Raw genomic sequence first — 13,465 nt, forward strand, 5'->3', positions numbered from 1 at the left:
CACCTCTCACTTAGTAATGTCAAGAAATGATTGATATTCCAACATGAGAGACAATACTAATGAATTACGTCCCTTCTGTTAATATTCTACTTCTACTTATTTTGGGGATATTCATGGTATAAATGTTTGAACTAGATGCCCCATAATTCTTTGGGGGCTGTACACAGAAAGTACAATGTTGCCATTGATTCAGTGAGTTGTAGGCATGGATGTTTAAAGAGAGCTGGAGACAGCGTTGGAGGCGGGGCCCCATTCTTTTCTATGAAAGTTGCTCAGTGGCGCATGAAGCCAAAAAGTTGGTAAATGCTAGAAGGGATGGTCTGGAGAGACGAAGGATTAAGGCTAGGATGGATAGCCTATTGGTCAGGGAATAGGAAACACACTATGTCAAATTGTCTTCAAAGCCCGGTGCTGTTCCTGGGGGCCTGGTTACACTATGTTACAGCTTGAGCCTCGTTGTTTTGGCCTGTATTTATTTACATTTTGGCACATTAGCACCAATAAAAAATATGCCAGATTAGCTATTAGCTGTTCCCATTTGCATTGTACCTGTAGGTGCACAGACAGCTATCACTAGTTTACTTGGATACTTAAGAAAATCTAAAAATGTAATGACTCTCAGGAAAGTTCTGGGGCTATAAGGAGCATCTATTTTTCTATGATTTAAAGAGGATTAATAGATATTTATTTTTTACGGACATCTGAGATAACGATATCCTGAGTAATAGTGTTACACGGAATCTAAAAATATATACGTATCCTGTCTGTAGCTTTAAATTCCGTTATGAATCAGAGAAGGAGTTATTTAAAGGTTCTCATTCAGAACATTAATATAGCAGCAAACGATTATTTGCTTTATAAAGATGTAGTGGAGTAAAAAGTCACACTCCCCCTCTGTGTGTTGCTTCTCTCTGTTTTGTTTATGTAGCGGGACGGACCGACAGAGTTGTTGTGGAAGCGTAACATGTAACCTCTTCTGATGTTTCTCTCTTTCTTTAGGGAACGAGATTATGACGACATCGATGAGGAGGATCCATTTAACCCGCGGGCGAGGAGGATAGCCTCTCAGAACCCTAACCTCACCAACATGCACAGCTTCTGCAGCTACAGCAGCAGCATGGGCAGCCAGAACAGCATACACCCGCCCGCCCCGGCTGTCTCCAACGCCCCTGTGTCTGAGTACATGTGAGTGAGCTGAAATAATGGGAAGAGCAAAATGTGATTACTAAATTATATAATTCCTCTGAGCCACCTTCTTTAATTCTTTCTCAGGAACCAGACGGCTCTGTTCGGGGGAAATCCGCGATACGAGAATGTGCCTCTGATAGGACGAGGCTCTCCACCCCCCTCGGTGCGTTGGGTCCCAGAGGCCAAGTCCTTCCTATGATGTCACTTCCCTCTGAGCTAACAGACACATTTAGCATTTAAAGCACAGGAAATAGTTGTTATTATAAATAACTGCTGATTATTACATTCATATTTTCTGCCTCAGCTCACTTCCTCACTCAAATGTTAAGTCAAATCAAATTTATTTATATAGCCCAAAATCACAAATTATACATTTGTCTCAGTGTGCTTTACAGACTGTACAGGTTACGACACCCTCTGTCCTTAGACCCTCGCATCGCACAAGGAAAAACTTCCTAAAAGAAACCCCATAATTAAAGGGGGAAAAATGGAAGAAACCTCAGGGAGAGCAACTGAGGAGGGATCCCTCTCCCAGGACGGACAGACATGCAATAGATGTCGTGTGTACAGGATAAACAACATAGTACAAATACAACATTTGACAGAAATTATGTTGTGTTGAAAAAGAGAAAGTTTGGATGAATCCAGGAAAATGTCAAAAAGGCTTCCCGGTATCCAGCAGGACCAGGGCAGCAGGCGCAGCCACGATTCCTGATCCTGACGTAAACTTTATCAGTGGCAACCTGCCACATGAGAGACAGAAACTCCGGGGATGATGCCCCGGATGATGAGTTAGTAACATACATTTACATAAATGCATACAGATAGAAAGGGAGGGGAGGAGAGAGGAAGAGAAGGAGGAGAGCAGGGAGGTGTCCCCCGGCAGTCTAAGCCTATAGCAGCATAACTAGGGAGCTGATCCAGGGCAAACCTGAGCCAGCCCTAACTATAAGCTTTATCAAAAAGGAAAGTCTTTAGCCTGCTCATAAATGTGGAGAGGGTGTCTGCCTCCCGAACACAAACTGGAAGCTGGTTTCACTGGAGAGGAGCTTAGATAGCTGAAGGCTCTGGCTCCCATTGTACTCTTAGAGACTCTATGAACTACAAGTAACCCTGCAGTCTGGGAGCGTAATGCTCTAGTTGGTTTATAAGGTACTATGAGATCTTTAAGATATGCTGGAGCCTGACCATTAATTGCTTTGTAAGTCAGGAGAAGGCCATATCTTATAACCTTTCTTTGATTTAATCAACAGGATTTCTTAAAGCTATTTAATGAGTTAGTCTTTGTTGTACTCTGTGCCTTTTTCTGCCCTTCGTAACTTACTGAGGCCGACTTAACAGCACCAAAGCAAGGAGAGGAGAATGAATGTGGTTAATATTTAAGCATGAAGTGAACATCATGTAGCCTCTCTCAGGCCAAATTCCCAGGAGGGAGTGACCCGGGTCGTAAACCATAAACTCGCTCAGTGTTGACACTAAAGATCTTCTTCCTCGTTGAATACATTCCCCCCCGCTCGGCCACTTGTCCCCTGTTACTGTACATCGCGGAGATAAAAATAGAAACATTCTGGATTAAATTTTCATTGAGCACAGCCTCTTAATGTACAAGTGTGTGATGAACTACAGCAGTTACATGCATTCTGAAGTAATCTGTTTTAACCTTCTTTTTAAAGGGTGATTTAAAGAGACAATGTGATCATCAGTTCAGGGAATACAAACTAAACACATGTTTTATTTTAGAAAAAGATGTTACAAAGATCAATATATTTTCTACTATTCATGCTTTTGTATTGCCACAGTTTAAGTACAGTTTGTAGATTAATAAGAGATGTATTTTGCCTTATGACTTCTTTCCTAATTAATGCCAGCAAGCAATGTATAATTAAATTCTCCCTCATGACTTCAACTGTACAGCACCATGCAGTAGTCTGCGGCTAACAGCTTCTTTTATATATTTTCTGTTTGTTCGTTTGTCATGTGTATGTTTGTTTGTTTGTATCTTTTCATTTCTATGTTTCCTCTTTTTTTTTTTTATCAACATTTGGAGATATACTCTCAGCAGTATAGAAACCGAGTAAGTCTTTTCAACTCTTCCTCAGGGTTAACTCCCTCCCTTCTCCTCTGTTGCATCTCCGTCTTTTACCTCTCCTTTACCTTACATCACTTAGTTTGATTCCTGTGCAGTTTTCCTGTTTGGCATGGCTTTTTAACTCACAACCTAATATCCTCATTTCAGAAATTCCCTTTGAATTAGTGAGGGTTTGTCTTCCCCTGGCGTTCACAGGGTGGTACTGTAGTCATGTCCCTGGATTTCCTCACAGTTAGCCTCCCTGTGCATGCACTTCTGCTCCAGTCATTCAATTCCATAGCCCACAAAGTATTAAGCACCAGGCGTTGTGTACTGCTATAGAATGTATCCGGGTATTGACAGATTTATAGTGACATTACTGTTAATGTCAAAGTGATTGAAGTGTTACTAATTGTACATTTAATGAGTAATGGATTGATTTGTTTGAACAAACTGTAGATTTAATTTGTTATCTATGCCTTGAGTCAGTTTTGTAGGTATGTGTTAAAGAAATACTCCCTTAGAAAATCTATCTTTTGAGCATAAAACAATCGGCACCTGTAGGCTTGAAGGTGGGTCTTTGTGGAAGATGACATAATGTCTTCATCTTGGATTCACAGCAGTTACATCGGATTCTAATGGCGACTCTGAAAATGCATTATAACTTATTGGTGAAATGACAACACTGCCAGCCTGTGTTGCCACTGGAATCCATTGTAACTTCTGTGAATCCAAGCTGACTGCAGCTGCTACGCTTCAATCTTGAAATTGATCCCCAAAAGATAGATTTTTAGTGATCTGCTCCTTTAAACCCCCATGGAATTTTCTTTTTTCTTAGCTGATGATTAGGCTCAGCCCATACCTGTGTGAAACCTTCCCCCTGAGCTCACAGAATCAGCTTGTAACATCCTCTATGTGTTCACCTTTCCCTCCTTAGTACTCCCCCAGTATGCGGGCCACCTATCTATCCATGACCGAGGAACAGATAAGACACTTTGGGAACGACTTCCAAGCATAGACTTCTTTATCTGACCGAGGAGGGAAACAGCATCGCAAAGAGTGTGTGGTTACTCCAAGCATCACAGAGGGCAGTGTGTAACATCTCGTCAGTCCAGGACTCCAGGCTGTGCAGTCTCAGGACAATGCAGCCATATCGGTACTCTTCTCTGTGCTCATAAATGATTAATCACACTTGTCCGCCCCAAGGCATCTTTTGGGGAACTTGCTAAATAGTTCTAACACGTGCTGTCAGAAATATTTAGCAACCTGCTCGGACCTAACCTGCTCTTAGTATGTAGTGTTCGTCATGCTGTGTCATCTATTGGTGAAGCATTGAGGGAAGATTTGACTGTCTTTATGCACCTGAGCTCTTCAGGTAAAACACGACTAAACATAACTTTGATGAAACAGGGGATAGAAGCAATTTTGAGGATTAATTTCTCACTGCAGTAAAACATAGCAACATGCTCACAATAATGTAAAAAACAAACAAACAAAAAACATTCAAGTGATTCGTCTATCCTGTATTTTTTACATTGCAAAACTTACAGGTCTCCAAAGAGAAAAATGTGAACACGACAGCTGATGTTAACATATCATTTTCTATGTCATCTTCATGCTTGATATTTGTGAAGCACAAACCCAGCACTGGCAGCACAAAGCAGGAGGTATTGTTGAGGTATAATTTATTTGCATTCACACAGAGACACGCCTGCAAGTGAAGCTTTACGTTTCTACATCTCCTGGAGACGAGACTACCGTGAGAACGCGACTACTGTACATAAGTTGTACAATAACAGACGGGTGTCTCATTCTGATGTGGTTTATTTTGATTTTGCTTAAACAATGTGCTAACTTTTATATGTTTTTGCTAGTTTTGTGTGGCGATGTCACATAAATCACTATTTTTTGTGTACATTCTAAAGGGCCATTAATTCATGTTCTCTACATGTCTAATCCATCTAATACAATAAAGTTGTAGTTTCTGTCATTACTTGGGAAGCTGTGCTGCTCTAACCATGATTAATGAGAATATTCAGGTAATTATTTTCATCTATTCAAACCATCCAAACAGTACATGTTTGTATTGCCTAACCATAATTTTCTGTAGGGATTTCATACATGCAGTTTTGTTTAATAATTATTTTGGTAAGTGTCATTTCTTTAATTAAGCATGTTACATTGTACAGGCACTGAAAATGGTGCTTAATTTTGTGTGTGACCCCACAACTACGGGGTCTAATTGTGAGTTGAATAAATCAATTTTGAGTACAACTTGATGGGTCTTTACTTTGTTGTTGAGTGTTCAAGTCCTTTGGGTGCACTTTACTGTACCACAGGGAAAACTGTTGTGATTGACACTTTAGGGCCCCTAAAGTGTTATAGCCAGCAAGTGGGTTGAAACTGTGGGCACAGTAAGGTATTCTTTTTTTAATTCTTCCAGGAGATGTCAGCATAGTCTAGCAAAAAGTGCTGTTCAGTGGAAGCTGTATTAACTCCTGTAGAAAATGCTATTACTGTATGAGTCACTGCACAGTATACCACGTATTTTAATGTTAATATGGAACGCTTTAGAAGGTTACAAAAATATATTATTTTATATTAGTAAAAGTACTAATACCAAAGTGTAAAACAAAGTAAAAATACTCTGTTACAAGTAAAAGTCCTGAATTCAAAAGTATTAGCATCAAAATATACTTAAAGTACCAAACTGTTAAAATACTCATTAGGCAAAATAGTATATTATATATATATTATATTATTGGATTACAATTATTGTCAATATACTAAATAATGTTGCAGCTGGTAAAGGTGGGGCACATTTCAAATAATTGTACACTACTGTGTTGCTTATCTATAACAATATATCACCATTTAAAAAAATATATATTTTGTATTCACAATATAAACATGCAAAGTAGGTAGTAACTAAAGCGGCCAAATAAATGTATTTGAGTTAAAAAGAAAGATCAAAATGTGGTATAGTAGCAAGTAAAGTACCTCAAATGTGTAATTGAGTACAGTATTTGAGTATATGTAGGCTACTTGGTTAAATTGTACCACTGTGCATTTGTGTATGTGTTTATCTTATTACATTGTATTACAAGTAGCATTGGTAGAGAGCACCGGTGCTCCGCGAATCTCCATTGACAACAACGTACACGCACGGGCACTCACGCGCAGACACACACATAGCAACGCCGAGGAGCAGCAGCAGCAGGGCAGCGGAGAGGCGCGAGCTCAGACAGGGAAGGGACTAGCAGGTGAGCCGCCGCCGGTGTTACCTACCACCTCTCCAGCTCTTCGTCTGCCGCCAGATTAATTATTCTCGTATTTTGTGTTTCTAACCTGCTGAGTGGAAACACAGGACGAGCGTCGACACACTTTGAAGGACGTAGAAAGAAAAAGAGAGACAAGCTGGGACTGATTGTAAAACGAAAGGTCGTTAAGTGAAAACGACACGACGTGAGCTTGTTAAGCTCGGTAGTAGCTGCTGTCAGAAACCATTAGCAGCTATAGAGAGTGCTTTAGTTGTTGAGAGTGTGTGCGCGGAGGGCTGCAGGTGTTTTAAAAAAAATGTTTTAGAGGAGGTGTCATGCAGGTACTGACAGTGAGGAGAATCTTCCAATGTCCCGTTTGCTGCTGACTCTCATTATCCTTCACTCTGACCGTAAGTGACCATGAAGGACACGGGCGAATCAAAAGACCACCAACTAACGGTGAGTTCAAACTACGTAATGTCCTTTTAATGTTGCTTCCTGTGTATGTTTTAAATACCCTGAGTTGTAACTTAACATTTGTATCATTTAGTTTATATTTGAGTTTTCCCTTTACTCAAGCAAGCTGTTGTTACTGGTCATAAACCCTAACCATGTGAGACCCAGAAATCTGCTGTTACCTGTACACTCAGTGGCCACTTTATTAGATACACCTATACAATCTAATGTAATCCAAAACAACTGTTCTACCATAAAGTCTACTTATATGAAGCCTATAATGGTCACTTTCTGTTGAAATTGTTTGAATGTTGTTATTATTGAGGTCATAATTAAAGGTAATGTTGTACTGGACTAACGTACGCTTCATTAAAAGGGGTTTCTAATTGTTTGCTTTGCATATGGGAAAACACCTCCCCTGAATATGATGCAGTACACCAGCTCCCATGATGACCTCATTACTGAAGCATAACATTTAATACACCTCTATGATAATATATATAAAAAATCCTTCATTATTATTGTAGAATGCATGGCTCAACAGTGCATTGGATTGCATTGGATTGCATTGGATTGTACGGGTGTACAATACATTTTCAGTATGTTTTTCTGCGTTTCCTTTTATATTCCCAACAGCATCCATTGTTGTTTTTTAGATTTTAGATTTCCCAGCCGTACACTACCTGCTCTGTGTTCTGCAGCCCATATCTGAATAATTGAAGTGGCTTTTTCAGTTGCTTGGCATCTCTCTTGTCCAGCATGTAATACACTTTCTACAGGGTGCTGACAGAGAAAGTGCCTTATTATTCCCCTTTGCATTCCTCTTTATAACTGTTCAGGTCACATTAATGCCAGCCTCCGGGTACATGACACTACTGCTTTTATTGTTATTGTCTTTTTTCATACCATCTACTCTCATTAAAATCTTTCCTACTGATCTCTTAATGTTTTCATGGAAAGAAACCATGCAGGGAGAGAAAGTATAACAACAGGGGGGCCATGCATGAGTGTATTAATGTTTACAATGTAATACTGAACTAGTGGTTTTGTCGCTGCCAAATGCTGACCAGTGTTCATAAATAAAGGCTAATTTACCCTCTAAAAATACAGGTGTCTGTTTGTGTTGCTGATTGCGCAAAAACTGTCATCACTCTAATGTGTGTCTTATTTTTTGAGGAGAAATTCACATTATTCAGGTTGCGAAGTGATTAAATATGGAGTTTAATTGGATACTCAGTCCATTATTCCATCTGTTTTCTATACCTATTTGTTACATTCAAGGGGGTGGTGGTACGTAACTTATCGCAGCATGCACTGATTAGAAGGCAGGGTACACCCTAGACCTGTCACCAATCCACACACATAGACAGTCACATTTATACTCATATTTACATGACAATTGTGCATGAGTTTTGCCTGTGGGACTGGAAACAAGGGAAAATAAACATGTGAAAATGAGGATTACATGCTAAATTTGCAGAGAAATAAAAACAGCCAACAGGGCTTGGTTTAAGCCCAAGACCTTTTAAACGGGAATTATTTGCTATTTGCTTGAATGGAAAATAAATGGTACATCCTGTGCTTGACATTTAAAACATTAAGCATTAAGAAAACAGAAGAATTCACACGTCTGCTGCAACTGAGAGATAAACCAAATCTTTCTCCTGTACCACACCTTCTTTCAGCTCAGAACACGTCTAAGAAGTGCTCTCAACACATGTACATATTCAGTTACAACTCTAGCTGAATCCATAAGACTCCGGACACACATCCTTTGTATATAAGAGTACTCGTGTATGCTGTCAATGTTGTTCCTACCCATCAAGGCAGAGTTCAACCCATAATTTCAGCAAATTGAATATATTTTGTGACTAATACCTTTTGTGACTAAATTCACTCTGTGTGCCGCAGGTTGCCTTGAGGATCCGACCGCTCAGTGATGCTGAGCAGGAGGAGGCGGCTACGATCGTGGCCCACAGAGTGGACGAACAGGTGAGATGGCCATCCTTTATTCTACTGCCGTGTGTGTGTGTCAGTAAACCGTTTACCCCTGTGTGCGTACAGTATGCATGCATGTGAGTGAGTGATGGGGTCAGAGTGTGTGCTTGTGTGTGAGAGGGCAGTTGTCTCTGTTTCAGAACTCCCTGCCTGTCATGAGGCTGCACAGATAGGGTATCTGCACTGAAGCCACCAGCTCTTTAAAAAACAGCACAAATGTCAAATTCCTTTTGTAAATGAATGCTGGATGACTCAGACCTGTAGCAAAGAGAACGACCTTTCTAACGATGGAATGCCTCAAAGTCTTTCATAAGCAGATGGCTGAAAGCTTCGCTATAGTGAATGCCTGCGGTTTAATTGGACAACAACCAGCAAGAAGCTGTGTACTGTAACGCTTCTTACATAAAACATTTATTACACCTACTGTAGGGCAGCAAATAATAAGTATATTTGTTTCAGATTCATCTCACAATTATGCAGTTATTTTTATTTTTAGTCAGTAAGTCAATTGTTTAAAAGAGTACCACATCAATGTAACATTGCTCTTCCATAAAACTGTCAGACTCATGATGGACCCTAACCCTAACCCTCTCATAACTTCAGCGCTTGTTTACTGCTTGTTGTTGCTAACTTCTGTAGCTACTGCTCTGTGCTATCTACTGCAGTCACCACTACATTGCTAGCTTTAATTCCACCCATATGTTACACAATATAAGCTGATTGTAGGACTATTAGTTAACTTTATCTCTGTTCTTATTAGAGCTAAGCTGAAAAGATTAATTGTTTTCCAAAAATATAATCAGCAACTACTTTGATAATTAATAATTAAGTAATGTTTTGAGCAAAAACTGCGATAATTTCTTTGCTGCAAAACAATTAATCAAGAAAAGAATCAGTAGTCGAATCAATAATGAAAATAATACACCATTCATTTAAGCATACTGTATATTTCAATCACCTAATATGCTGACATTTTCATAGATAATGCTAACAACATTATGCCTGACTCTGTTCACTCTATTCCTAACAGTCTTGTTTTGTTTTCCCCCTCCTCAATATGAGATGGCTTTCTCATTTATTTAGCAAGTAAACTGCTTTGACTGGAGCCCTTATACTAATTGTATTTTCCACTAGAGTAAACCATGACAAGTATGTTTCTGAATGAACAGAATGTAGTTTGGCTATGATGGCCACAGTTATGCACAACAGCAGAGGGCTAGTCCTCCACATATCATATACATCACACCTGTGACATGGATTTTTGATTAATCTATTTTAGCAATGAAAGAAATAAACTAACTGGACTTGTATTGCTATCACACAGAAGAGATGTTTTCCCCTCAGAGGATCCTGTCCTTAGGGCAGGACCACAGTGCGCAGTATGTAATGAGGTTGTTACCGCGTGACCATACGAGAAGGACATACAAGCTCCATAAGGACAGTGTTTAGCCGCAGCTTTTGCTTTTCAACCGGTCCCTCTTGGAGAGCATTTAGCAATACCAATGGTGTGGGTGTGTAATGATGATGAAGGGAGTGCAAATGATAATGAGCATTGTGACTGGGAACCTGCTGAGGTGTCTCCTCACTCAGTGTAGGCTGATTGAGGCGGCAGTGGGCATACTTGTGGTGGGCAGACAAATCTAGAAAAGTAACAGCATAGCAACAGCTGATATAGTGGCTCAGGTTTGCCTTGGTGTAACAGAGCTGGAGGGAAACATTATGAAAACACAGTTGTCTGATTAGGAGGGACCGTTAATACTGTTGAAGGATTTTATGAGAGAACACTTCTAGAAACAGATAATCCACGGTGCTGGGACTTGTCTGTCTTCTCAGAAGTGCTGATGTTGTCCTTAAGACTTTAAATTACTTCTGTCTGCCATGACATAATTAAAATAGGCTTGGACACAGGAGATTAGAGTATAGCAGTAGGCAGTAGATATGGTGCTGACACAGCCACATAACACCACAACAAGGAAAGCCTTGTTGTGGTGTTATTGTCTCCAGCTCAACCAAACCTCAGTTGTCTCCTGTTTGTGTTGATGTTATACCTGGATAGCATAGTTCATGCTGTATTATGTTTGTGGAGAGAATTACAAACTGACAGATTACCATGGAGTTTACAATATATTTACACACTTGTTATTGAGACAGTGGGATTGTGTGAGTCTGCTCACCTGGGCTGCCCTGACATGACATGAGGGCAGATAGTGAGGCCCATCACAACAACACAGAGATGTTGTGAGATTATAGACCACAGGATGGCTGAATCTGTTTACCTATAACTGTCATTCCTGCCCAACTCGCCACACACAAATATATTAACTTTACCTACAAATAACTTCAATCCCTTCCACACGCTTCCCCCTGCAAATATACAACACTGTGTACGGATTACTTTGTTTGCGAGACAGGCAGACAAGCGATAGCCATATGGCCTGCACATAGTGCTCAGACAGATTAGCAGAGTGCTGGTGGTTGAGTTGGCCGACTGTGTAGGAGTACACAGATCTGACTCTCCTGGCAGAAAACAGACAACTTGAAGTTGACTAAGCCTGCGGAGATGAGCTCATTGGATGGGTTTGAGCTCAGGTTAAGCCTTCTACCACCTGCTCTCTTTCTCTCTCTAGCTTTACTCTTCCCTCACTGACAGCCTCAGGGGATCCAGCCCCTGCCTTTTATAGAGCACCTGTTACACTCAATTGGGCTTCCCTTGGCCTTAAGTGAACAGTACACAGGTCAGAGGTATGAATGAGGTATTGATTGGCTCAGGTTGGGCTTTTATATTTCAGTCATGATCATAATATTATGACAAGTGTAACCAGCCTTTTAAACAAAACTGTATACAAGATACAGGTAGGCGTTGCTATATCTAAGTAGCAAAGCATGATTCCAGTGACATTTTATGTAGGAGTTAACTTGATTTCAAAAGGACAGTGAATAATAGTTGTAATGTTAGAACACATTCATGGGGTGAGATGAAATGCTGGCCCAATAACCAGTGTTGTCTGCGGCATAATGGACAGTGAAAACGACAAAAGACCACCCATGGGAACCAGATTCTGTTTCAAATTGACATAAAAAAACATATTTTAAAGAAATATCACAGAGCTCGGGGTTATTTAATATAAGAATCAGAATTAAGTTGTTGTTGTTCTCAACACTGACCAAAATGAGATTCAACTTGGACAGTGTTTTCCTTCCCACGCTGGAGTAAAAAGCTCAGGGAGGTAATATCATCCCTCCTTAAGAGGCTAACACAAAAGCTATGTTCCCCCAAGGGATAACGATGGTCGCTCAACCTCGTGAAAGACACACCCGAGGAGACCATTTTATAGCACTACTGATTTAACTGTACTTAGAAAAGACTATTGCGGCCTTGGAGGCTATACGTACTAGTTAGGGATTTAGAGCTTACATTAGATAGGAAAACTGATCAAAATGAGCTATACACTATAGAAAGCACTTAATTCCTTAAAGCATCTTTTTAGCTTTAGTACATTTACACCGATCCCAGGTTCCTTATTCCAAAACTTTCTGTTTTGAAGGTTTTGCCAGGGGTGATTAAGTCAGTGCAGTAATCATGTCTGTAAATGTATTCATACACATGTAAATCCAAATGTTTTGCCAGTAAGGAGTGAGTGTTTACACGCTGCAGGATGTGTCTTACTTAGCCCTCGAACTTGTTAAGCATGTCTTCGGCAGGGCTGGCCTGTCAGTAGCCCACAGTGGGGAATGCTTTATAATGAGGCCTTGTCTCCATGGAGACACATAGACAAGGTCAGGGCCATTGTTTTGTTTTTTTATTCCTGCTACTCAGTAGTAGACCTACAGTCCTGCATATGGAAAAATAGGGGAAAACAACAGGGGAAGAAGGCTCTGGTTTTTTTTCATGTCTGCGGATGAATTGGCTGTAATAAATATACGTTTCATGGCATTTCATGGTCAGAGTGAGAATTATGTAGTGCTCAGATAATGAAGGACTTAAAATCCCTTCTTCAAGTCTCGTCAACAGAGACTTAATAAGTACTTTGCCATTTGATCAGAGAGAGAGAGAGAGAGAGAGAGAGAGAGAGAGAGAGAGAGAGAGAGAGAGAGAGAGAGAGAGAGAGAGAGAGAGAGAGAGAGAGAGAGAGAGAGAGAGAGAGAGAGAGAGAGACTTGATTACAGTATGACATGAATTGACACATTTTCTGCCTTTGTGGATTACAAAGCATTTCACCTTAAGTGCTGAGTGAAGAGTATAGGCCACCCTCTACACAAGTCTGTCAGTGAAAGGATTTTCAAATTGCCTTCACCTTAGCCGATTCAGCTTTCCAGCGAACAGCTCCCGCTGGAAAACAAACTACCAAAATGAGAAGGGCGTGGCACTCCAAACTAAATCTATGTATATATTATGTTTTGTGATACACTATATCGATTTTTAATCGATAGTTTACATGCAAAGATTCTTGGCAATACACAAAATGGAAGTGTTCTAATATTGGATGTTGCACAG

The 13,465-nt window shown here is 40.2% G+C and overlaps 2 protein-coding genes across 3 annotated transcripts in view; both read left to right on the forward strand.

Moving 5' to 3' along the window:
• ttyh2 (tweety family member 2) overlaps positions 1-5,530 on the forward strand; it is a 51,890-nt gene extending 46,360 nt beyond the window's left edge. Inside the window, exons 12-15 of one of the 2 annotated variants that reach the window (XM_029457026.1) lie at positions 1,000-1,185; positions 1,273-1,351; positions 3,236-3,262; positions 4,194-5,530. In XM_029457026.1, coding sequence (XP_029312886.1) covers positions 1,000-1,185; positions 1,273-1,351; positions 3,236-3,262; positions 4,194-4,274 — 373 coding nt within the window. In that variant the 3' untranslated portion in view covers positions 4,275-5,530. The remainder of the gene's footprint in view (positions 1-999; positions 1,186-1,272; positions 1,352-3,235; positions 3,263-4,193) is intronic. The other variant, XM_029457027.1, reaches the window with a different exon arrangement.
• A 936-nt stretch (positions 5,531-6,466) lies between these two features.
• kif19 (kinesin family member 19) overlaps positions 6,467-13,465 on the forward strand; it is a 32,093-nt gene continuing 25,094 nt past the window's right edge. Inside the window, exons 1-2 of the mRNA XM_029456378.1 lie at positions 6,467-6,975; positions 8,884-8,964. Coding sequence (XP_029312238.1) covers positions 6,937-6,975; positions 8,884-8,964 — 120 coding nt within the window. The 5' untranslated portion in view covers positions 6,467-6,936. The remainder of the gene's footprint in view (positions 6,976-8,883; positions 8,965-13,465) is intronic.

Source organism: Cottoperca gobio, chromosome 19 (assembly GCF_900634415.1).
Source record: "Cottoperca gobio chromosome 19, fCotGob3.1, whole genome shotgun sequence".
NCBI lineage: Eukaryota > Metazoa > Chordata > Actinopteri > Perciformes > Bovichtidae > Cottoperca > Cottoperca gobio.